Raw genomic sequence first — 23,131 nt, 5'->3', positions numbered from 1 at the left:
TTCTTCATCCTACTGTTGGACTCCACACTTGAGGAGTTAAGGTGGTTCTGAGTTTGACTTCGGGAATGTTTTTGTTTGCATCCATTCCCTTAAACACTAAATGATCTCTTCCCAGCCTGTAATCTGGAAAACAACAGCCAGTGTGTATGAACCAAGACAAGGAAAGCATGTTCCCAAATTAGTTTGTTGCAAAATGTTTGTAATGTGTCTAGAAGGTTCTGAGTCCTGGGGCGTTGGCCATATCCCTAAGCCTGGGAACAGCTCTACTGAGAGATCTCTTCATGTCAGAAGTCTCTGAGGTCCTGAGATCTTACCTGGTTAGGAAAAAGCAAGACTGGGAGTCCCTTGGTTCTCCTGTGCTAGCTTTCTCGTCCTGTTCAGCAGTCCCACGCTTTTCTTTCTTTGCAGAGATAGACTACTGCGCCTCGCTTAATCACGGCTGTCAGCACGAGTGTGTCAACACAGACCACTCCTACACCTGCCGCTGCCTGAGGGGCTTCACCCTGAATCCAGACAAGAAGACATGCCGCCGTGAGTCTTGCTGGGTGCTGGGGAGGCCTTGTCCCACTAAGCACTCCTCCACCTACTCTCCTTGCAAAGCATAGCCAAGACGGCCTCAGCATTTGTGTCTCCCAGCATCACGCTGTCCTTTGCTGTTGCTTTTGGCTCACTTGAGCCTCTTCTGGGCTTGCTTTCTGTTGTATTATGGCCTATTATGGGAATGAGTTTTCAAGAGTGAATCCCCTGGAGCTGACCAGAGTCACTGAGCAAAGGCAGGGCCCACCCTCACTTGACACTCCCACCTTTCGGAAATGACGGTGGGTGCACTCTTCCTTAGCCCGCAGTGTGTGTTTGGGATGTGGAGACAGAAGAGGCTGAGCCCATAGACAGGAGGCAAAAGAGGGTGATTGTTTCCATCCTTGAGATCAGACACTCAGTGGCTGCCAGGAGGTGGGACATCACAGCTCTGTCCTCTTTGGTTGGAAGGAAGAAGGAAGACGAGACTCTGAGGGTACCCCAGCACATTCAAGGGTGCTGGGTATCAGCTGGAGGATATTGAGGATGTTCTGGGTAGCCCACATGCCTGCATCTGGCACACAAGAGGGCTGACCAGGACCTAGAGCACAGACCCTAAAGGGGGAGGCCCATAGGACAGAGGTGTTGGCCTGCTTCTCCTTGCTACATCCCCAACAGCTCAAAGAGTGCTTGGTGTACATCAGTGCAGCAGGATGCGTGCTGAATGGATGAATGGGGGAGTAAATGAAGCTCTCTGAGATGTAGCGTCTGGAGAACTTGCAACTGTTATTTGAGTTTTTCCATCTCATTAGAAAGGTGGCCTGTTAGCAGGCAAGTTGTGGATTTTGTGAATTTAGACGTGCCGAATTGTTTGTGCTCTCCTGACGATGTCCACCAGAACTCTCCAGAGCTTCCATTTAGGTAGGGCTGTATCCTCCCTGTGCTCCATCACCCACTTCTTCCCAGCGATGTGTACAGCAGGGGTCAGCAAGGCAGGACTGCGTTTTCAGAGGTCGCACTGTGCTTGCGTTTTGAAAAGCCCAGTGGGCTGCACAGCCGGGTCCAGACAGGTGACACTGTTTAAACACAGCACAGACTGACATACATGCTCATTCTAGTAACTCTTGTGTGTTGGCACATGGCTGCATGGCCTCTATTTTGCAACTGAGCTTCTCCTAGAAGAGATAATTCCCACTGCCTTGCCTGCATATAAACCCTGGAAACAGGCATTGGATGGGAATTTTAATTGAGAGCAATCACAGATGAAAAGAATTAGATGGAATAGTTTCCGTGAGACCACACATGCCTCAGGGTGTGGGAGGGCTGGCTTTTCTGGCCTGGTCACTCCTCTCTTTGCTATTTACACCTCTTTCTAGGGGTGAGTATGTCAGGGGCAGATCGCACCAGCGAAAATCACTCGCAGGAGGACTCATTTGTGGCCCCAGAGCCATTTCATGGAGGGGATAATTAGGTCTGGTTCAACTCAGACACTCATTCGGGTTGCAAGCTTTATCGTGTGTTAATTGGGGAGTGGGGCTGGGATGGGGGTAGGGGGTAAGTTAGGCATGTGGCCATGGGTGGAGGAGATCTGCCTGAAGCTCTGCATGTCCTACCAATCATCTGAGGCCCCCTGGCCCTCGGCCACTCCCTCCCTGCACACCCTGCCTGCTTGGAACAAGAGAAGCTTCGAGGCAATGCTCAGTCCATCATCAAGGGAGGAGAGGGGCTGAGCACACCAGAGCAAGTAGAGAGGAAGCAGCCATTCGGGAGTGGTTTGGCCACCACAAATTGGCTTGCACTGATGGGACTGCTGCAGGCCGGGGCACTGGGCAGGGTCCCTAACACTCACTCATGGAGAGTCAGTGGTCATGGCTGCACATCCTCTCTAGCCAGGTGCCCCACGTTTGCATCCAAGAAAAATGGAACTTGTTCCCCGAAGCCAGTGTCCTCACCAGCCCTTCTCCCAGCGCCACATTTTCCGTTGTCTTTGCTGTGAGCCCCGCCCTGCTCTCCTGAGGTCAGTCTCCCAGAGCTGCCGCTGACTCGAAGCTTGCGATGGATGGTTATGGCAGACAGCTGTACACAGAAGTGAGTGCTCACGACCTCTCCAGAGCATTCCATGGAAGAGGGAAGGAAGAAATGGGGTTTCAAATCTGGAAGTTGTTATCAAGAGTCTGAGGTCTCTGTAGTGATCCGAGCCTCACAAATCTTGAGCTCAGGGTAGAGCTGTTTGCATTTAGTGTGAGGTGGGTAGATGATGGATGTGGGCTATTTTCAAATCTAATAAGAAATTATTTTTCAAAGGAATTTGATGTCATCCAATTAAACTGAAAATTAAAAAAAATTCAATCCAGAATCCTGCAGAAGAAACGGCTCTTGGCTAGGATTTGGCCTTTCTCCCCATCTGGGCAGTTACTCTGCTTGGAGGGTGTTGTCATGGGTCTAAGGCATGAGTTATTGTGGCTGTGATGCCAAGCACGGAATCCGGGGCTGGCCTGGCTGCCTAGGAGGGGCCCCAGGGCAGCATCCCACGTGGGACTGACCCCACTAGCTTGAGCAGATGCTTGAGAAATGCAGTTATCATTCTTGATGTTGCTTTTGGACTGCCCTGAATGGCAAGAAACACACACACAAAAAAACATGGAATTCGTGGTCTAGGGAGAGAAGCAGATATCGAAGCATCCCTCAAACAAAAAATGCTTCGAAACCACCGATGGGGATGAGTGCTGTGAAAGAGAGGCCAGGCCCTGTAGAAAAAACTGACCTCAGCCTGGAGGTCCCGGAGGGTGAGGCAGTGCTATTGGGCTGCCCATGGAGGGAGGTAGAGGTTAGCCAGGGCTTGGGGAGCCAGTGAAGCAAGAGCGGGATCTGTGTCATGTCATCAGCTGATTTGTGTATGTGAGCTTCCTCAGATAATTTTTGGGGGTAAATAAAAATGTGACCATTCTGTTACTTTATGGTTTCCAATCTTTCCCCTTGGATTAGTTATGATGCTTTATGGTCACAGAAAACAGAAAATCCAATTAAAGTCACAAGGACGTTTACTTTTTACCTAACAAGGTCAGAGATGGTTGGTCCCAGGGTTGACTCAGTGACTCAGTGATGCTCTTGAGAACCCAGACTCTTTCTGTCCTACTTTGGCAAAGCATGTTGACTTTTCATCCTCAGGCTTGTCACCTCATGGCTACAAAACAGCTGCTGCAGCACCAGGCATCATATCTTCATACTACTATTCTCAAAGGCAGAAGAGAAAGAGGACAGAAAGAGGCATATCTCTTCAGGCACCTTTGTCTTTTCAAGAAGGAAGGTCTTTCCTTGGGGCCCCCAGTAAACTTTATGCTTTGTTAGCAAGAACCAGGGCACATCCCCACCCTTAGACCAACCTCTTACAAAAGGGAACATGGTTGCCAGACTGACTTAGATCAGCCATGATTCATGCCTTGGAGGTTGTGGGATAATGGTTGTTGGCAAGACAACCAGCAGTGTCTGCCACGTCCCCAGGAAAAGAACAATGGTGTGCAGTTAAACGGATTCAGCCCGGCCAGTGATGTCAGTAATGGCCTTTCCCCCGACACCAGTCTCACAAAGGCCCTCCACAAGCTCATCTGATTTGCTTTTACTAGCCCGCTATGTGTGTGTGGTTAGAACTTTCTACCAGGAAATGGATTGCTCACCAGCTACTGGTTATGATGCAGCTTCCAGCTGCTGGCAGATGATGGGGGGGGGGGTTACTCCTGGAGGACAGAACTGCGGCCTCCCAGGGCAGTGTTGCAGCCATGTCACCTCCGGTTTCATGATTCTGAAGCTGTCACACTCTCCCCAGAGCAAGGTTAAGCGCTCGGACTTCCCTAGGTAGCTGGGTGTTTTGCAAGGTCAGCTTTTGTTTGTGCTGTCCGAGGTCACCGTCAGAAGTCGCTACAGACACGCTGACTTGAGGAACAGGCTTGCTGGACTTTCTCAGCTTTGCCATCTTTCTGAGAAGTAGGGCCTCCCCCCAGCCTTCTGCTCTTTGGCCATCCACTCAGCTCAGTCTTGGGCCATCACGGCAGGGCAAGACCGATGCTAGAGAATCCACAGGGATGCTTCTGGTCTGGATTCCTCTTTTCACGCAGCTCCCTGAGAACAGTACTTGATTTCCCTGCGTCCTGAAGAGCCTCCGACTTCCTGAACCTTCACTGAACTTCACCTGTCTTCCCCCTTCCACTGCAAGGCCTTCTGGAAGGCACAGCCCAGCCTTGCCACCGCCACCTGCACTCCCGGCCACCGCCACCAGCACTCCTGGCCCCAGCCACCTACCCAGAGTCTCCCCCGCGCCATTCTGTGGCTGGCAAGGCCCAGCCCCCTCTGGTTCTGCCACTCCAGCATCCTCAGCCCCTCTCACCGCCCACACTGGGACCCCGCTCTCAGGCTAAGCCCTTGTTTGCTGTCCTGAGTCACCTGGGCAGGCAGTACTTTCCAGCTCTCGCCAGAGAGGCTCATGGGAGAAGTCCAGAGTCTGAAGGAGGGGCTGTCCTCTCTCCCCTCAGGGATCAACTACTGCGCTCTGAACAAGCCCGGCTGTGAGCACGAATGCGTCAACACAGAGGAGAGCTTCTACTGCCGCTGCCGCCGGGGCTACAGCTTGGACCCCAACGGCAAGACCTGCAGCCGTGAGTGTGCACCCCGGGCAGGGGCCCTGGGGCGCGGGCTCCACACACAGCCCCTGGTTCTCTAGCAGCCAGGCACTTCCTGGTTTCCCATGGGCATCGTGGGCCTTCCCTTGCCTCGGTTCCATCCTCCATCAAGTGGGAAGATTTCTACTACTATTCCTTCAAAATTTGGATGATGACGATTAAGAGAATCGTTAATGTACGTCACTTAGAACAGTGCCGCCTGGCATAAACACTAGTAAGTGTTAGCTAATATTATTTACTGTTGAGGGGGTAGATACGAAGTTTTGGCTGATTTCAGTCAGACAAGCCTGAAATCAAATGTAGGCTCTGCCATCTACTAGGTGTGTGAGCAAGTTATTAACTTCTCTGAGCCTCGACTTCCCACCTGCGCTGATAATGTTCTTGATACCCCAGCACGGCTCCGGGGCACCATGGCCCATTTCAACCTCTTAGTCCTGGTGCAGGCTACATGCTCAAGCCGGGATAACCACTCATGTCCTGGAACCTGTCACAGTGACCAGCACCCAGCCCTGGGCTGGGACCAGAGGCTGGAAGGGCCAGGCCTCAGAAGGCCGTGGGCTCCAGGGGCGGAGCTGAGGGGCGGGGGACTTTCTGTGAAGGCTGTGGCTTTTCTTAGTTGTGTCGTGTGGGAGCCACAGCAGAGCTCCGCTCGGTGATGTAAGCACATGGGAACTTGCAGGCTGTGCCAGCTGGAGGGGGCCGTGGCACTCTATGTATGAGGCACAGCAGGGGTGGGGGCGCACGGGCGCTGTGAGGGATCCCTGTGCCTCCAGCCTGCTGGGAACAGGGGCTCAGGGAACATGGCCGTGCAGAAGGGGCCCTTTGTGGGGAAGCCCGCCCGGCGAGCCGCACATCTGCTCTGGCTGGGGAGACAGACGTAGACTGTGAGTGGGAACAGTGCAGCTGTTGAGCGCTTGGACCCCAGACTGCCAGGAGGGGCAGTTTCACAGATGAAACAGGAGGTAGAGGTGTCCTCAGGAACTCTCGCTCCCCTGCAGGAGCCCCAGGGGACAGAGGGCCTCACTAGGCTTTCTAAGGACGATATCAGAGGCCCAAGGGCTTCTGGGCTGGGAAATGGCCGCCAAAGTGAGTGCGTCCTGTGATTCACCTCCAGATGTGTCTGAGCCCCATGAGAATCCCACAGGGAGCAGGAGACTCCCTGCTACTGATGCACCCAAGCGAGTCCTGCCTTTCTCTAATGGTGCGGGGTCTGCCTGCTGCTCGCCCTGGCAGGTACCCCAGGACAGGCTGGGCATGACCCAGTGGAGCCCACCTAGGCTACACCAATGGTCAGGGTCCACCAGCCTTTCTCTCGCAGCATGCCTTAGGGAGCTCAGAGGAGCTCAAAGGCTGGACCACTTCTGCCTAGGTGTCCTCTGGGAAAGCCCAGGTCGTGTGTTCCCCTTTGCAGACTCAGGAAGCCCAAGTTACAGGGACGACAGGCGTTCAGAAGGCTCTCGCCCTATGCAGGCACTGCTGGCAGCATTTCCTGTGCCCTAACTCGCTTCATCCTCACCACAGCCCTTATTCCTAAAGATGGGGAAACTGTGCATGAAAAGTGTGGGGTCCTGTGACCAGTAAGTGGCAGAAGCAGGATGTGGCTCCCAAGAGCATGCAAGTGCTGGCAGTGTGTGTGTGGGGGGGGGGGGGAGCATCCACCCGTGGAATGTTCCAGAAGGCACTAGTCCCAGGCCCTGCAGGAGCGAAAAGGCCCACTCGATGGCCCCGCATAAGGCCTCCAGTGCCTGTCTGATCTCTGGGATTCCCTTTTCTCCATCAAGGAAATCTGGAAGGCAGCCCGCAGGGCCGCCCAGGGGGACCTGTCCATCACAGCTGTGTGATCGCTGGCCTTCGTGCTCCCGGCCCAGGGACCAGCTGTGCAGTGGTCGGGTGCCAGAACAGGCCACCCAAGCAGGCCTAGGCTTCGGTTTGTTTTCTGAATCTGGATGTCCTGATGATAGGGGTAAGCAAGGCAAAACAAAACAAAAACCCTTTTTCTTTTCCACTTCTAAAGAGAACGAAATTATACAATAAATTCTTACTCAGCACTACTTGATAATAATAAGCGTTCATGAGGCGGCTGCTGCTCGCCAGCTCCCGTCCCGGAGGCCTTCCAAGGATCGACTCCTCTAGCCACATTCCCATCCAGGGGAAAGCACCACGATGCGGCTGCTGTCTCAGTTCAGGAAACCAGGGCACAGAGGTCTGGCCCTCCGAGCCTGGCAGCGGAAGAGGCGGGGTTTAGGCTGGAACCCTCCTACCTAAGCAGCACTCTACCGGCCGGCCATGTGCATTGCCCTCCTGGAGCCTCGCTTCCTCCTGGTGCGGTGCGACTTGCACCTGCTCCCAGCACTGCCCTGAGCTGGCAGGTTCTGCATGCCAAGGCCCTGGCACTGAGTGCCACTATCCTCAGCGCCACGGACAGCACTGTCCAATCCCTGGCATTGCGTGCACCTTACTCTTCAAATGAGGAGATGGCAAGGAAAGCAAGCCAGGCTGATTTTTCAGAGCAGCCAGTGGTGTGGATGGAGTGAAACCTCCCCTGGAGATCCTACGGCCTCTGGGAGGGTTTGGTTTGCAGTCCCCGTGGCCGGTTCCTGGTTCTTTGACGTTTTTGTGTGTGTGACCCACACAGGGGTGGACCACTGTGCGCAGCAGGACCATGGCTGTGAGCAGCTGTGTCTGAACACGGAGGAGTCCTTCGTCTGCCAGTGCTCGGAAGGCTTCCTCATCAACGAGGACCTCAAGACCTGCTCCCGTGAGTCCCCTCCCCACGCTCTCGCAGGGACGGGCTGGCCCGAGGAGTGAATCGTGCACACGAGTACACAGGGCTTCCCTCTGCCCTCGTCTCTAGAGCCCCAGGGGTGTGGTGGGCACTGCGAGGCTTCGGGGGCACTCGGTTCCGTCCTCGTCACCCAGGGCCCTCACGTGGCTTTGGTTTTGCAGGGGTGGACTACTGCCTGCTGAGCGACCACGGCTGCGAGTACTCCTGCATCAACACAGACAGATCCTTCGCCTGCCAGTGTCCGGAGGGGCATGTGCTGCGCAGCGATGGCAAGACCTGTGCAAGTGAGTGCGTGGGGGCACAGGGGTTCAGGGCCTTTGGGGACGCTGCTGGCCCCAGGCGTGTGCCTGCCTCGGTAGAATGTGTGTGGCTGCAGCTCTTAACCAAGCGAGCCCTGGTGGCAGCTTCTCCCCCTGCCACCCAGTTTCTTTCCTCCAGTCCTTGCAGTGGTTTTTGGCCATTTCCAGTCTGCCTCGCTGTTGGTCTGCAGCTGGACAGAGCCCTAGTTCTTTTTTTTTTCTTTTTTTCCATTGTTAATGTATTTATTTAAGAGGCAGAGCAAGAGAGAAAGAGAGAGAGAGAGAGAGAGAGAGAGAGAACTCTCACATCTGCGGGTTCACTCCTTAAGTTCCCATGACAGCTGGGACTGGGCAGGGCCAAAGCCAGGTGCCCGAAATGCAATCCAAGTCTCCCAGGTGGGTGGTGGGAACCCAAGCACTTGAGCCACCAGGGGACACATGAGCAGGAAGCTGGAGTTAAGAGGCAGAGCAGGGTATCCAACCCAAGTGCTCTGAATGGGAAGTGGACGCCTTACCCAGCATCTTAACCACTGGGCCAACCAGCCCACCGAGAGCTGTAGTCCTCAACTCCACTGTAGCCCCAGGCAGCCAGCAATGCCCGAGAATAATGGCATGGGCCGCTGATGAACTGCTGGCCATGTGCCAGGCACTGTGCCACGTGCAAGCACTGTCTCAGCTGGTGACAGCTAAGGAAGCTGTAGCTCAGCATAGGTCAAGACCCTGAGGTGGCCGACTAGTTAGAATGAGTACACACGAACTCTGCCTGTGTGACACTGATGTCAGCTCTGGAAGGACCTGCAGAGCCATCCTTTCCCCGCCCCCTGAACCCGGCCGTCTGGCAGCACCGGTGACATCGGCAGCCTTGTGTCTGGGGCTTGCATTTCTTTGCAGCTGGTCCCAACTCCTGTCTCCATTAAAAAAATAAAGAGACTCCCAGACCCCCTTCTTTCCTTCACGCAGAAGTGCTGCGGAGTTTGCTGCCCTGCGTTCGTGTTGCCAAGTAGACCAAGATAAGGAATTGAAAAGCAGTCATCTTGAGTGACAGGGTCAGAAACGGAGGGAAAGGACTGTAATTTTCTTTCCCCGTCCTGCTGTCTCCCTGGCTCAAGGCCCAAGTTCCCTAGGCACGGGTACGATTGTGGCCACAACCCAGCTCACCCAGCTTTTTAAGTCATCCGCTCACACGGGCCGACGAGCTGACTGCACAGCTGGGCGTGCCTCTCCATGCCGCCTGGGAGAAAATCTTACCCCGGTCTGGGACAGACTCCTGTGTGGAGTTATCCAAGTTACGGCTTGCTGGTGGCTCCCTGCCCCGCTGCTCCCAGACTGCTGCTGCTGCCAGTGCGGGGAAGGACTGGGGACCGGAGTGCAGAAGGAGGTGGCTGTGTTGCGTTGCGTCTATGTTTAACTGTGCCCAGCACCGAAAGCGAGGGGGTTCGTGGGTATGTTGCGGTTCTCCATCACCTTACGTGATGCGTGCCCCTCCTCTGTCCCTCTCTGCTGTGACACTAACTAGCTCACTAACGATGGCTGCAGAACTTCTAAGAAATCCTCATGGGCCCCTCCAAACACAGGCAGCTCTTTGTCCTTTCAGTCTTATGTCTCCTCCCCCGCCCCAGCACACACACACACACACACATCCTGGTTCAAGTCTGGATTATGCCTTTGGCGCTTTTCAGTGCTGTCCCTTTTCCCACTTCAAGTGTGTCTGGAACTAACGACACAGTGACCTCATCGCTGTGAGAGGATGTCCGAGGATGCCATGAGCAGCAAATTTTGAGCTTTGTACGTGGCTGTGCGCGAACGTGTGGGGTCAGCAGATGGCTAAGTATTAGCCTTGGGAACCGAGTGTGAGAGGCACATTTTTCCTGCCGGCCGACAGCTGCATGTGGAGCTCTCTGCCAGTCCACGACCGTCTGTGTGCCAGATGATGCGGTCTGTCCACCCTGTCCTGCAGTCGCAGGCCAGGTTTCCCTTGGGGATGTGGGGCCCCAAGCTCAGCCACATGACGTGGTGATGTCTTTGTGTAAAAGTCTGTTGGGCTGTGAGTGGGGGAGCCAGCTAGGGCCTTGGCCATTTTAAAGTCAGCCATCCCTCCACTTGGAGCCTCCATGGCAGCTGGTCTGAAGAGCCATTCACTCACTTTCTAGAAAGTTCTCTGAAGCATGGTGAGAAGGCCCAGGTTCCCAGAGCCCTGGACTGCAGTGGGCACTGCTATCCTCATACCCCACACTCCTGGCTCCCTGACCCCCAAGCTCTGATTGCCCAGATCTCCCTGGGAGCTGTCCTGGCCTTGGGCCGTTAAAGACACAACCTGGAGCAGCTGCTCAAAGGCCTTCTCCCCTCTGCAGAAGTTTCCCTGAGACAAAGACCAGATGTGCATGGAACACACAGCCCCTGGGCCTGTGAGCTCCTGGAGGTCAGAGGTCAGAAGCCAGGTCTTATCTATAGTCGGGGTTTCCAGGGCCTGGTCCGAGGGAGACTCTCAATATAAGTGAAGTGAGTAGAGAGTGAATGGACAGAGACCAGCTGTCTTTTTATCCCATAGCCCCTGGCACAGGGTCTACTCCCTACTCAATAACCTTCTGTGGCTCCCACTGTCTCCCAGGATACATTTCCTGCCGCAGGCTTGCAATGTGCCTGTGGGAAAAGCACTCCTCTGCCTCTTCACCCCTGCCCCAGCTCTTCTCCAAAGCCTCCCCTGCTCCCACCAAAGTGGGAGGCCCCTAGTCTCTGGGTAGGCCTTGTCCTGTATCTCCTGGACTCCTGTTTGCCTCCGTCCCAGCCCAACTCGCATATTGCCCCGTGGGGAACTTTCTGCCTCCCTACCTGCTGGGCACATGGCTCCTCCTGCCCCACCTCCCAGCCTTGAGGGGGATGGACGGTGCACGGCTCCCAGCGCCCGCCTGCCCTGCTTTACCCTGTGGCTCTCTGTGCGCACTTCTGAGAAGCTGCAGCAGAGGGGAGAGAACACTGGACTGGGGGCCCCAGGACTGCACTGAAATCTTGTCACTGCTACCCAAGGCCAGGAAATGGCCCTGCCGGGGTCTGCCTGCTCGTCTGTAAGCTGGGAATGCTCACTGCTGCCTCTTCTAGGGTTGGGGTTGTTTGCGCCGCAGGAGGAGACACTGGCAGAAGTGCTTGTGAGTGTGTAGGAATGCCCTAACCCCTTCCGGTGCCATCAGTGGTGCCCTTGTTGGGGCCTTGCCTCCTCACACACAGACTCCCCCAAAACCCGCCCACTCCCTCACCCCCACACTGAGGAGAGGCCTCAGGGAATCCCCTGTGCATCCCCCAGCGTCAGGCCTGTTCTCCTTGGAGGGCCACCGAAACATACCACCCTGGAGGAGGGTCAGGCTCAGGGTCCAAGGGCTGTCCTGGGGAGACTCTCCCTTCTCCTGGCCGAGCAGGGTGCCGACGAGGATCTGAGCCTCAGCCGCAGGGCCCTGGCAGCTCCCGGCTGGCAGCCCTCCTGGGCCAGCTGCCACAGGCAGATCCGCACAGGCCTGTTCAGACCTGAGGCCCCCCAGCTTGGCCTCCTAGGGCTGAGGCCGTCCTAAGCAAGCTGAAGGGAGTGCCCTAGTCTGCTCGCGCTGTCACAGCAAAATACCATGGCCTGGGTGCCGTTTCTTAACCACAGAGCTGGCTTTTCTCACGGTTATGGGGGCTGGACGTCTGAGATCGGGTGTGGCATAGTTGGGCTCTGGCAGGGGCCCTCTTGCTGGCTCGCAGACTGCTGACTTCTCACTGGGTCCTCCCGTGGATGGGTGGGGGCGGGGAGGGGAGGACGGCAAGGAGCGCACTTGCTCTCCAGTATCTCTTCTTATAAGGACACAGGTGCAGCAGGGCCCTGCCTTCTTGACTGGGGGCCTCAGTGGCAGAGCCAAGACTTGAACCTGGGTCCTCTGATCCCAGAATCTTTGCACAGTGTGTGATGCCCTCCAGCAGTAGCATCTCCATTCAGCTGCATCTTGTGTTGCTGGAGAAGAAGCCGTCCTGGGTTAGCAAAGGTTGGCTCCCTTACTGTTACTACAAGCAAAGTCGGGGAATGGGGTCATCTGGTGGCTTCTGGGTACCCTCTTGACAGGCGACCACTGTGGCTTTCTCTCTTGGGGTCGGATTGGCTTTAATAAGCTTGGCTGTGGTGTCCCAGACGCAGGATTGCCGTCTGTCACTGCAGCAGAGGTGTGAGCCCACGGAACACGTCAGCTCGCAGGCACCCCGCAGGCGTGTGTGACTCAGCAGATGGATAATCCAGATGCGGGCAGCTCAGTGTGTCGGCGGGCAGGGCTGCCAGACACGGCCTCCCGGGGACTGGGCCACATCCTGAGCTCCGGCTAAAGGCAGGTCCCTGCCTGCTGCCATGTGGTCCAGAAAGGGTCTTCTCCCTGCCCCTGACACTTCTCCCAGGCCCTCTCAACAGCCCCCTTAACTGGGCCTGTCTTCTCTCTCACTTCTGGACTGGGGTCTGGGACCCCCTTCAGCTGGTGGCTCATTCATTCTTAGTCTCTTCAAGACTCTGCTGTGTGCCTTCAGCCTGCTGGGTGCTGGGAACCCTGGGGTTTCTGCTCTGACAGAGTTGCAAGTTCCCCAGGGAGAGGGGCAGCACTGTGGCATAGCAGGTTAAAGCCCTGGCCTGAAGTGCTGGCATCCCATATGGGTGCTGGTTCTAGTCCTGGCTGCTCCACTTCTGATCCTGCTATGGCCTAGGAAAGTAGTAGAAGATGGCCCAAGTACTTGGGCCCCTGCACCCACGTGGGAGACCTGGAAAAGCTTCTGGCTCCTGGCTTCGGATCAGTATAGTTCCGGCCGTTGAGGCCATCTGGGGAATGAACCAGTGGATGGAAGACCTCTCTCTCTGTCTCTACCTCTCTCTGTAACTCTGCCTTTCAAATAAATAAAATAACTCTTAAAAAAAAAATAAAGTTCCCCAGGGAAGATAGATATTTATAATTATTTTTATTTGAGAGACAGAGAGTGGGAGAGAGCTCCCTTCTGCTGGTTTATTCCCCCAGATGCCCTTGGGAGCCTGGAACTCAGTCTGGGTTTCCCATGGAGGTGGCAGGAACCCAGTGGCTTGAGCTGTCAGCCGCTGTCTCCCAGAGTCTGCATCAGCAGGAAGCTGGATTCGGGAGCATGAGCCAGACGTCAGACCCAGGCACTCTGATGTGGAATGTGGGCTCCTAACTGGCATCATAACTTGGTATTTTTTTTTTAATTTATTTGACAGATAGAGTTATAGACAGTGAGAGAGAGAGACACAAAGGTCTTCCTTCTGTTGGTTCACAACCCAAATGGCTGCTACGTCTGGTGCTGTGCCGATCCAAAGCCAGGAGCCAGGTGCTTCTTCCTGGTCTCCCATGCGGGTGCAGGCACCCAAGCACTTGGGCCATCCTCCACTGCCTTCCCGGGCACAGCAGAGAGCTGGACTGGAAGAGGAGCAATGGGACTAGAATCCGGTGCCCATGTGGGATGCCGGCGCCACAGGCAGAGGATTAACCAAGTGAGCCACGGCACTGGCCCCCTTAACTTGGTAAGAGTTGTGATGTGGGAAGGAGCAGTGCCAGGGGAGCAGGTGGCAGCCTAGAGAACGAGAAGTCTCACCCAGAGGTGGATTAGAGTGAGCTGGACTCTTCCTTTATCTTCTGAGAGTCTAGCAGGCCATCTAAGCAGATGTTGAGTTAGGATGATCGGTGGATGTGCAAACAGACTAGAAGACGGAGAGGTAACAACTTTGTGACCTAGTCTCTCCTCTGCCCCAGGACAGCTAAGGCAAGTCACCTCTGCAGGTGGAGGGACCTTGGGGAAGTCACTTCCCTCTCCCAGGGGGTTGGACCAGTTCATCTCTAAGGTCCCTTCCAGCCCCCACAATATGGGTAGTGGCTGGCTCAGAGTAAGAGCCCCAACACTTACTGGATTAGCGAACACCTCACTGGAATGTCCACCATTGTCCCCAGGTTGGAGACACCCCATGGTGGTACATTCTGCAAGGCAGGTGTGCGGGAGGGAGGAGCCCAGATGTCTGCCATCACCCACACCCCATGGGGTTCTCACTGCACTAAAACCAGTGCAACAGGTCTAATGAATTTGGATTTCCAGAGCAGAAAACCAAGGGGATATTTCCTTTTATCGAAGCTGCCTTTCCTGGAGTCCTGTCATGTGCCAGGTGTTTTGGTTAGGTGCTGGAGATAGCAGAGAAGGGCAGATACAGTGCGTGGTCTCTGGGAGACCAGAGTCCTGTGGTCACAGCCCAGTGAGGAGGTGAACACAAATCCAGAGATCACAGAAACCATTGTCCTACTACAACTCAACACCACCACGGTAAGAATATGTGGTGCTTTGAGAACTTGTGCCAGGAGGTCAGGAGGGGCTGGATGAGGGTTTTTTTTTTTTTAATTTTTTAATTTTTTTTTTTATTTGAAAGACAGAGTTAGAGAGAAGGGAGAGAGAAACATCTTCCATCAACTGGTTCATTCACCAAATGGCCACAATTGCTGGCCACAAAAGCTTGGAACTCAGGCTGGACCTCCTACATAAGTGGCAGGGGCCCAACCAGGCACATTAGCAGGGAACTGGATAGGAAGTGGAGCAGCCAGGACTTGAACCAGTACTCATATGGGATGCAGGTATCTCAGGTGCCACCATGCTGGCCCCTGGAGGAGGGTAACTGAGAGAAGGGGTATGGTAGGGAAAGAGGCTTCTAGGGAGAGGAATGGTTTCCCAGGTGGGTCTTGGAGAGTGCAGAGGGGGAGGTGAGGCTGGAGCGCAGGTGGCATGTACCTTTCCAAGGGTTTCCCATTTCAGCCAGAGACTCTCTGGAAACCTTACAGGATCCTTGCGGGGAGAGGCAGTGATGTGAGCAGAACTGTGTTTGGAAAGAGGACAGACTGGAGATGGTCAGGGGTGTGTGTGTGTAGCCTGGTTAGTAGAGGGTGCTGTAGCCCAAAAGAAAGCTGAGGGAGTTTGACTCATGATGTGGAGGCCTTTGGGAAGGTTCCTGGGTTCAAGGTTGGAGTTCACTGCCAGTGCTGCACCCCTGGTGGCTCATAGAATCATCTGTGGTACTTGTCAAAAATCCAGAGCCAAGGGCAGTACCCCATGCCCCCTGAACCAGAAACCACAACAGAGACTATTGTATGTTGTTGGTGGGAATAAATACTAAAATAATCTCTTTGGAGGACAATTTAAAAGTATTTGTTAGCTTTAATTTTAATTTTAATTGTATTTATTTATTTGAAAGGCAGAAAGACAGAGACCTCCCATCCATGAGTTCACTCCCCAAATGCCTGCAGCAACTAGGGCTGGGCCAGACCAAATCCGGGAGCTGGGAACTCAGTCTGGGTCTCCCACACAGGTGGCTGGGACTCAACTACTTGAGCCGTTACCTGCTGCCTACTGAAGTGGCCAAATATACCTTAGACCCAATGCCTCCACGGCTGCAGCTCTCTGGCGCCGTGTAAAGGGTTAGTTCAGGTTACTCACGGCAGCCTTGCTTGTAATGAGGAAAAGTGGGAAATGATCCAGGTGTCCAGCAACAGAGGACCGGCTGAATACATCCCCCACACAAGGGAACATTACTCAGGTATTAAAAGTAATGAGGAACTTCTCTGTGTAATGCTATGAAGAGAGTTCCTGTGAATGTCATCAAATTGGGAGGAAAGGCATAGAATGGGAGAGTACATAGCACCCCATTTTGGGTGAACCTGCTAAGCGACCATCCCATGTGTGTGGAAGAAAGGGGAGAAAATAAGAATAAATACTTGTGTTTGTTGTGGCTCACGTGAAGCAATACCAGATGGTTAAATAAACTAATAAAAATTATGCAGTAGTTATCAGTTGCTATGGGACAAGCTACTCCCAAAGCTAGCAGCTTTAAACAGCAAACGTTTGTGATCTCACACAGTGTCTGATGGTCTGGGGTCTGAGAGGGGCTCTGCCAAGTGCTTCGAGCTCAGGGTCTCTCGGGAGGCCTGGGCTTCTCGCTTGGAGCTCAACATCCACTTCCAAGCGCACTTGTGTGTTTGTTGCAGGGCCCCAGATTCTCAGATTCTGTTTGGCTGGAGGCTACAGTTGCTTGCAACATGAGCCTTCCCATGGAGCTGCTCACAACAGGGCTGTCCCCAGAGCAAGTGACCAAGAAGTGGGAGTGAGCTCGCGCAGGGCAGGAGCATCCAAGACAGAAGCCCCAGTGTCTCTGATAACTTGAGAAGAGATGGTGGCCAGCGCCACGGCTCAGTAGGCTAATCCTCCGCCTGCGGTGCCAGCACCCCGGGTTCTAGTCCCAGTTGGGGCGCCAGATTCTGTCCCGGTTGCCCCTCTTCCAGTCCAGTTCTCTGCCGTGGCCCGGAAGTACAGTGGAGGATGGCCCAAGTGCTCAGGCCCTGCACCCACATGGGAGACCAGGAGAAGCACCTGGTTCTTGGCTTGGGACTGGCACGGCGCACTGGCCACAGCGGCCATTGGGGGGTGAACCAACGGAAAGGGAAGACCTTTCTCTCTGTCTCTCTCTCTCTCACTGTCCACTCTGCCTGTCAAAAATAAATAAATAAATAAATAAATAGAGACGAGATGGTGCTCTTGGCCACCCAGACCCACAGTGCGGGAGGGGACTGCACGGATGTGTGCATGCCGGGAGACGGGGATATTTTAATGTTCGTTTATTCATTTTCACCAGCTGGACGTTGCTAGATTCTGCTGGCGCTCCTCTGCAGGGGAGAGCTGCCCTTTGCATGTCTCACTTTTCAGCCATGCACCTGCTTGACCTTAGAGTGTCATCTCTGCAGGTGGCTCTGACGCACGCCTGACACTGAGACCTCACCCGCTGTCTCTTGAGCAGATGCTCTAGGGGATGAGGCAGGGAAAGGTCACAAAATGCTCCATGTGCTTTTAAAGCATGCACACAACGAAAATCCCAGACTGCTACTAATGACAAAGCCCAGGAGAACTGCAGACAGGCTAAGGGTTCCTGGAGAGTCCAGGGTTGAGGATGCGCCCTGTGGGCACCCAGCTTCCCGCCCAGCAGCAGCGTCTGCACCTGCAGGCTGGGACTGCTGTGGCTCGGGGAAGCCTGGGTGAAGAAGACTCTCGATGGCTGTCCGAGGTGAAAGCCTGGGCTGAGGACAGAGCAGGCTCCAGGATGCAAGGGCATACTCGGAGGCGTCTGTCTGGATGATGGCTTGACACACCTGACCGGAAAGAGCTCTAGCTATTTTGTTGCCCTGGAAAATGCACTATCTGTGTAATGATGGAGGAGTGATACAAGCTCACCTCTGTTGCCAAGGATCACTCAATTGTGCTCTCTGCTCACTCTGTCCACGAGGAACTACCCAAGCTATCAGGAAACGCTCTCTATGACTAATGAGTACAGACCGTGCCCGGAGAGGGTGGACAGGCGGCCCCAGCTCTGTTTGGAATCTCTTCTGCAGCTATAATTCACTTAACAACATTTTCCCTTTGTTCAGAGAGTTTGGCAGCTCTTCTGCCCCAGGAAAGACAGGCAAAATTCCCTTCGTGTTTGAAAGCTTACTTGAGAGTATAGCAACGTGGTGGAGTCAGAACACAACATGGGATTTATTGTCATCAGATAATATTTTTAGTCCAGTTCTTCCGTTTCCTAATAATTGGCGTTGGCAAGCCCTTAACATTCCCAAACGAGATCTTCTCTCGTTGGCAAATGAGAGGAACAGCAGCTGCCTTAACCAATCATGGGCAGCTGTGAGGACTCCCCTCCAGAGGGAATACTGCAAAAGGCTTTACAGAGACAGTGTGTGGCTTGTGCCTGCTTATAAGATGCACCCTGCGCTTTGGGATCTTGATTTAGTAACCGATGCTTATCCATCGTGAGAGTTCTACTCAGTCTGAAAGGATTGCATTAACTCTCAGAAACGTGTGTGGTTCTTCTAAAAAGTCACTGCCCACCTGGCCTCAATATCAAGCTTTGAAAACATCAGCCTAGGAGGTGGGACTTTGGCACGGTGGTTAAGACATTGCTTGGGATGCCCATGTACCATATCAGTGTGCCTGGTTCAAACCCCAGCTCTGCTGCCGATTCTAGCTTCCTACTCATGTGCACCCTGGGAAGCGGCTGTGATAGCTCAAGTATCTGGGTCCATGCCACTCATGTGGGAGGCCTGGGTTAAATTTCCTTCTCCCAGCTCCGCTCTGGCCATTGTGGGCATTTGGGGAGTGAACTGGTGGATGGAAGCTCTATTTGTCTATCTGTCTGTCTGTCTCACTCTCTGTTTGCCTTCCAAATAAATAAAAAAATTTAACACAAAACCAAAAATCGCCTGATTTTTACAGGTGCACAAATCTGGTCCCTGACAAGTCTCCCAGCCCCGCGGATGGCAGTGCCGCCCTTTAGTGGCTCGGTTCAGCGACCTCGTAGCCATCCTTTACTCCTCTGTCCCATGCAGACTCCTGTTGTCAGTCCATCAACGAATCTTGCAGGCCCCACCCTCAAAACCCAGCCACAGTCTGGATGCTTCTTACCAGCCTGACCTAGGCCAGCAGGATTCTTAGAGCGGGCAGCTTTCTGCTCTCCAAGCTCCAGCCTCACCCATGCTGCACTCCGTGCAGAGCAGTTGTTTTCAGAAGTCGGGTCCGGGTGCTGCGCCTCTGAAAACCCCGCAGCGACCACCCTGCTCACACAGATCTGACCTCTGCCTGTGAATCCCGTGTGATCTGACCCACCAACGTTACTGGCCTCGACCGCTGCCTGGCTCTGGGGTGCTCCCCCAGCCTCTAGCAACTCCTTGTCTTTCTTGAAATGTGCTAAGCAGGTTCCTACCTCTGCTGCCCCTCCTTCCTGAAAATAGGCTTTCCCAGATAACCCACGCACTTCCTGTCTTCCCAGGGCTATGCTCTGTCACTTGCCTGACCGCACCATGTGAAATGGCGGTCCTCCTACTCCCCAGCCCGATGGCCTCTGTGTTCCCCAGATCCGGCTTTTTCTCCTCTGGATTTTTCCCCACCTGCTGTTTCATACGTGTGTTCATCTGTTGTTTGTCTTCTGCACACCCCCACATGCCCCTAACACCTGCCATACGTAAGCTTCAGGAAAGCAGAAACGTTGTTTTATGCACTGCTGAATCACCAGAGTCTAGAACAGTGCCTGGTTCAGAGTAGGAACTCAAGACATGTTTGTGGGCCAAGTAAATGAATTGAATGAATGCATTTCCTAAATGTGATGTAATGTATACACCCACACACACATACACACACACACAGAGACATGCATATGTACCTAAGTAGATATGTGGATAACTTGCAATTATATAGTGAAGTTGAACTTATTTATCATATTTATAGTTCATTTATATCACTTGTTTTGTAAATTGTCTTCTTGTCTTTTTGCTCATTTTCCCTGGAGAAGTGATTATCTTGTTTTATCTGTGTGAATTCTCTCTGTACTAAGATTTTTTTCTCATAGACTGCTTTCTGTTCTGAAATATGCAGAGTAGGATAGTCATTATTATTTTTTTTTTATTTTTGACAGGCAGAGTGGACAGTGAGAGAGAGACAGAGAGAAAGGTCTTCCTTTGCCGTTGGCTCACCCTCCAATGGCCGCTGCGGCTGGCGCGCTGCGGCTGGCATACCGCGCTGATCCGATGGCAGGAGCCAGGTGCTTCTCCTGGTCTCCCATGGGGTGCAGGGCCCAAGGACTTGGGCCATCCTCCACTGCACTCCCTGGCCACAGCAGAGAGCTGGCCTGGAAGAGGGGCAACCGGGACAGGATCGGTGCCCCAACCGGGACTAGAACCTGGTGTGCCAGCGCCGCAAGGCGGAGGATTAGCCTAGTGAGCCGCGGCGCCGGCCTAGGATAGTCATTATTTTAATGTAAGGTGTCTGAAATGTCTCTTATGATTGGATAAGCCACTAATGTATGCGTCTTTTCTTCTGTTTCTCTAATTCCAAACTCATCCTCAGAATTGGATGCCTGTGCTCTGGGAGACCATGGCTGCGAACATTCCTGTGTAAGCAAGGAGCACTCGTTTGTGTGCCAGTGCTTTGAAGGGTATCTACTCCGTGAAGACGGGAAGACCTGCAGAAGTAAGTTTCTACCACAGCTGGCACTTGTGGCTATTTCAAATCACTGTGCTGATCTCTGTGTGAGTCAGTCAGTGTCATACAGCTGAGTGAATGTGAGCTCCCAGATGGGATTCTGGGATAGAAAAAGGACATTGGGCAAAAACTAAGTAAATGGACTTTAGTTACTAATAGTGTATCAGTTTGAATTCATTAATTATAAAAATGTGCTCTACTAATGTAAGATGTTAATGATAGGGGAGATGAGGTATAGGGTATATGAGGATTCTCTACCATCTTTTCAGTATTTCTGTAAATGTAAAACTGTCCTAAGAATAAAGTCTGTTAAGCCAAAAAAAAAAAAAAGGACAAAAAAGTCAGTGCCAGAGCCATGACCACTTGGTCACGTGTGTGCTTTGGGGCAGTGACAGCAGCTTAGCTGTCCCAGAAAGTCGTACAAGGCTATTTCCAAGGGGACATGGGAAAAATGGAATTAAATGATAAGTTGATTGTGGTGCAAGAACATTGAAATCCATGCATAGTTTTTTCATTATGCATTTTCCGTAAGCTTTGATAGCCTTGGTACAGTGAAAAATCTAAGTAAGCCACATTCTAGCTCTGCCCTTGATTAGCTGGGAAAGTTGCTTAATTTCTCTGGACCTCCATTTATTTATCTTTAATAATGTTACTGTCACTGCTGTTAGTATTTGGGTGGTGAAATCCGTCATGGAGACGACCTTGTGATAAGGCCGCTCTTACATTCAGAGGGCAGATTCTCTTAGACGCTGGGGCCTGTGACCGGCCTGCCTCGTGCAAGCAGCCTTAGAGTGATTCACGGCTGTAAGTTCCAAAACACATCTCTCTGTGGTCAGAGCCGAGCGTGGAGCCCTGAGCCAGTGATTTGCAACCCTATCAGTCATTTTTTTCTCAGGCTCCTGGAAGCACATTCCTTAGAGTAACTCATGTGACACTATTTGAAGAAAAGATGGCTAACTAGAATTATCACTCTCATTTTTCAGGCAGGAGAGCTAAGTGATTCTCCTAAGCCGTATTTTATGATGGGGACAAAGCCAAAATTAGATTTCAGCGCTGTTCATCCAAACTGAGGTCCAGTCTCCTAAGTAACCATTTCAACAGGGTTTCCATTCGGGGATCACGGCTGAAGAAAGCCTGTGGTTTTGCATTGCACTTTTATGAGACCCCAAAAGTAGGTGCTGGCGGATGACGGTGCCGATGACCATAAGAAACCTTGAAGACTTAGCCTGACTTGGAGGTGCTAACTAACGCCTGTGCTCAGCGTGGCCGTTCTGCTCACCGAAGTCCACGGCTGAGGGGCTGGCACCTCCAAGGGCAGCTCTGTGTCACCTGTCAAGGCGAGGTTGTAGTAACGTGCGCTGCTGTTCCCAGGGAGAGATGTCTGCCGAGACACGGAGCACGGCTGTGAGCACGTCTGTGTGAACCGTGGCGACTCGTACATCTGCAGGTGCTTAGAGGGGTTCCGGCTCGCTGAGGATGGGAGACGCTGCCGAAGTAAGGAGCCTGCAGGCGCGCTCAGATAATTCCAGAGTCGCACTCAGTCTTTCCGCTCTTTGTTTGTAACCAGCGTCACTAATAGAAGTTCCGGCTCTGGGCGCTTTGAAAGTGTTTCGATCAAGATCAGTCCAGGGGACCTTCCTGCCCCAGGAGTGTCGCAGCCTCTACCTGTGTGCCTTTGCCCTCAGCTGTGGGCCCTTCCTCAGGTAGCTGTGTGGATGCCCAGAGCCTCGGGCAGCGCCTGGCTCGTCCCTGCCAGCAGTCGCTACAGGATCACAGGATAATCACAGGCCTTTGTCTTCTGGGTCTTACAGTGAGGGTAAAGGGTTGGAGAGGGGTTGTGTATTTCTTTTTTTATTCTGTTTTCTCTATCATTTGCTGCTGTAGGTCGCTCGGAACAGACTGTGAGAGTTTAGTTAATATATTTGGGTTATCCAGGGAAACATAGTATATGTGGCTGTGTGTGTGTGCATGTGTACATATATATGGGGGGGAGGGAGGGAGGGTGGGGGAGGAAAGATGGACTTAAGAGATTGGTTCGTATGATGCTGTGGCTGGCAGGTGTGTGTGCAGAGCAGGCTGGAGACTCAGGGAAGACTTGATATTACAGCTGTGTCCAAAGGCCATCCGGAGGCCAAATCCCCTCTTGTGTGAGACACCTTCGTCTTTTTCCCTGGAGGCCTTCACCTGAATGATTGAGGCCCACCTACCTGATGGAGGGCCATCCGCTTACTCCAAGCTGTTAATTCAATTGTTAAGCACACCCAAAAGTTATCTTCCTAGAACACCGAGGCTGGTGTTTGACCAAGCAGCTGGGGATCATCCCCTAGCCAAGGAGACCCAGAAAATGAACCATCCTGGTGCCCACTGGAAGCGAGAGGTGTCGGCACCCCTGTTCAGGGACACAGGTGTTGGAAGCAGCACAGGGCGGAGATTTTACTCCACTGGGAGATTCTAGCTGGTCATCCTCCTTTGGGGGTTTGGACAACGTCTGCTTGCTTGCGTGACTCTGCCCCAGGGAGCAATGGTGCCTTTTGAGTTAGGCCAAATAAGCCTGTTTGCTTCTGGGGTTGATGTGTGAAGGTCTCCTCCCAGACTCCACTGAGATAACTGGGGGTTCCTACAGGCTAGCAAAGCAGGGTTGAGGGGAGAGGAGACTCATCACCCTCATTCCTCTACCACAAAGAGGGGCTCCTCCCCTTCCTGGGGATTCTCTTTGAACAGCTGACTCCATGGATGTCCATGGTACCATGGCTCAACTCTGCAGGGTTCCTGCACCGTGCTGGGTTTTAGGTAAA

The 23,131-nt window shown here is 53.3% G+C and overlaps 1 protein-coding gene across 3 annotated transcripts in view; it reads left to right on the top strand.

Moving 5' to 3' along the window:
- The window catches only part of MATN2 (matrilin 2), a 155,433-nt gene that overhangs the window by 120,141 nt on the left and 12,161 nt on the right, over nucleotides 1-23,131 (top strand). For all 3 annotated transcript variants that reach the window (XM_062188190.1, XM_062188189.1, XM_062188188.1), the window contains exons 7-12: nucleotides 409-531; nucleotides 5,043-5,165; nucleotides 7,825-7,947; nucleotides 8,136-8,258; nucleotides 20,202-20,324; nucleotides 21,708-21,830. In XM_062188190.1, the coding sequence (XP_062044174.1) occupies nucleotides 409-531; nucleotides 5,043-5,165; nucleotides 7,825-7,947; nucleotides 8,136-8,258; nucleotides 20,202-20,324; nucleotides 21,708-21,830 (738 nt within the window). The remainder of the gene's footprint in view (nucleotides 1-408; nucleotides 532-5,042; nucleotides 5,166-7,824; nucleotides 7,948-8,135; nucleotides 8,259-20,201; nucleotides 20,325-21,707; nucleotides 21,831-23,131) is intronic.

Source organism: Lepus europaeus, chromosome 4 (assembly GCF_033115175.1).
Source record: "Lepus europaeus isolate LE1 chromosome 4, mLepTim1.pri, whole genome shotgun sequence".
NCBI classification, from domain to species: domain Eukaryota; kingdom Metazoa; phylum Chordata; class Mammalia; order Lagomorpha; family Leporidae; genus Lepus; species Lepus europaeus.
Note: the sequence above shows the minus strand (reverse complement) of the source record. Positions and strands in the feature narration are given on the sequence as shown.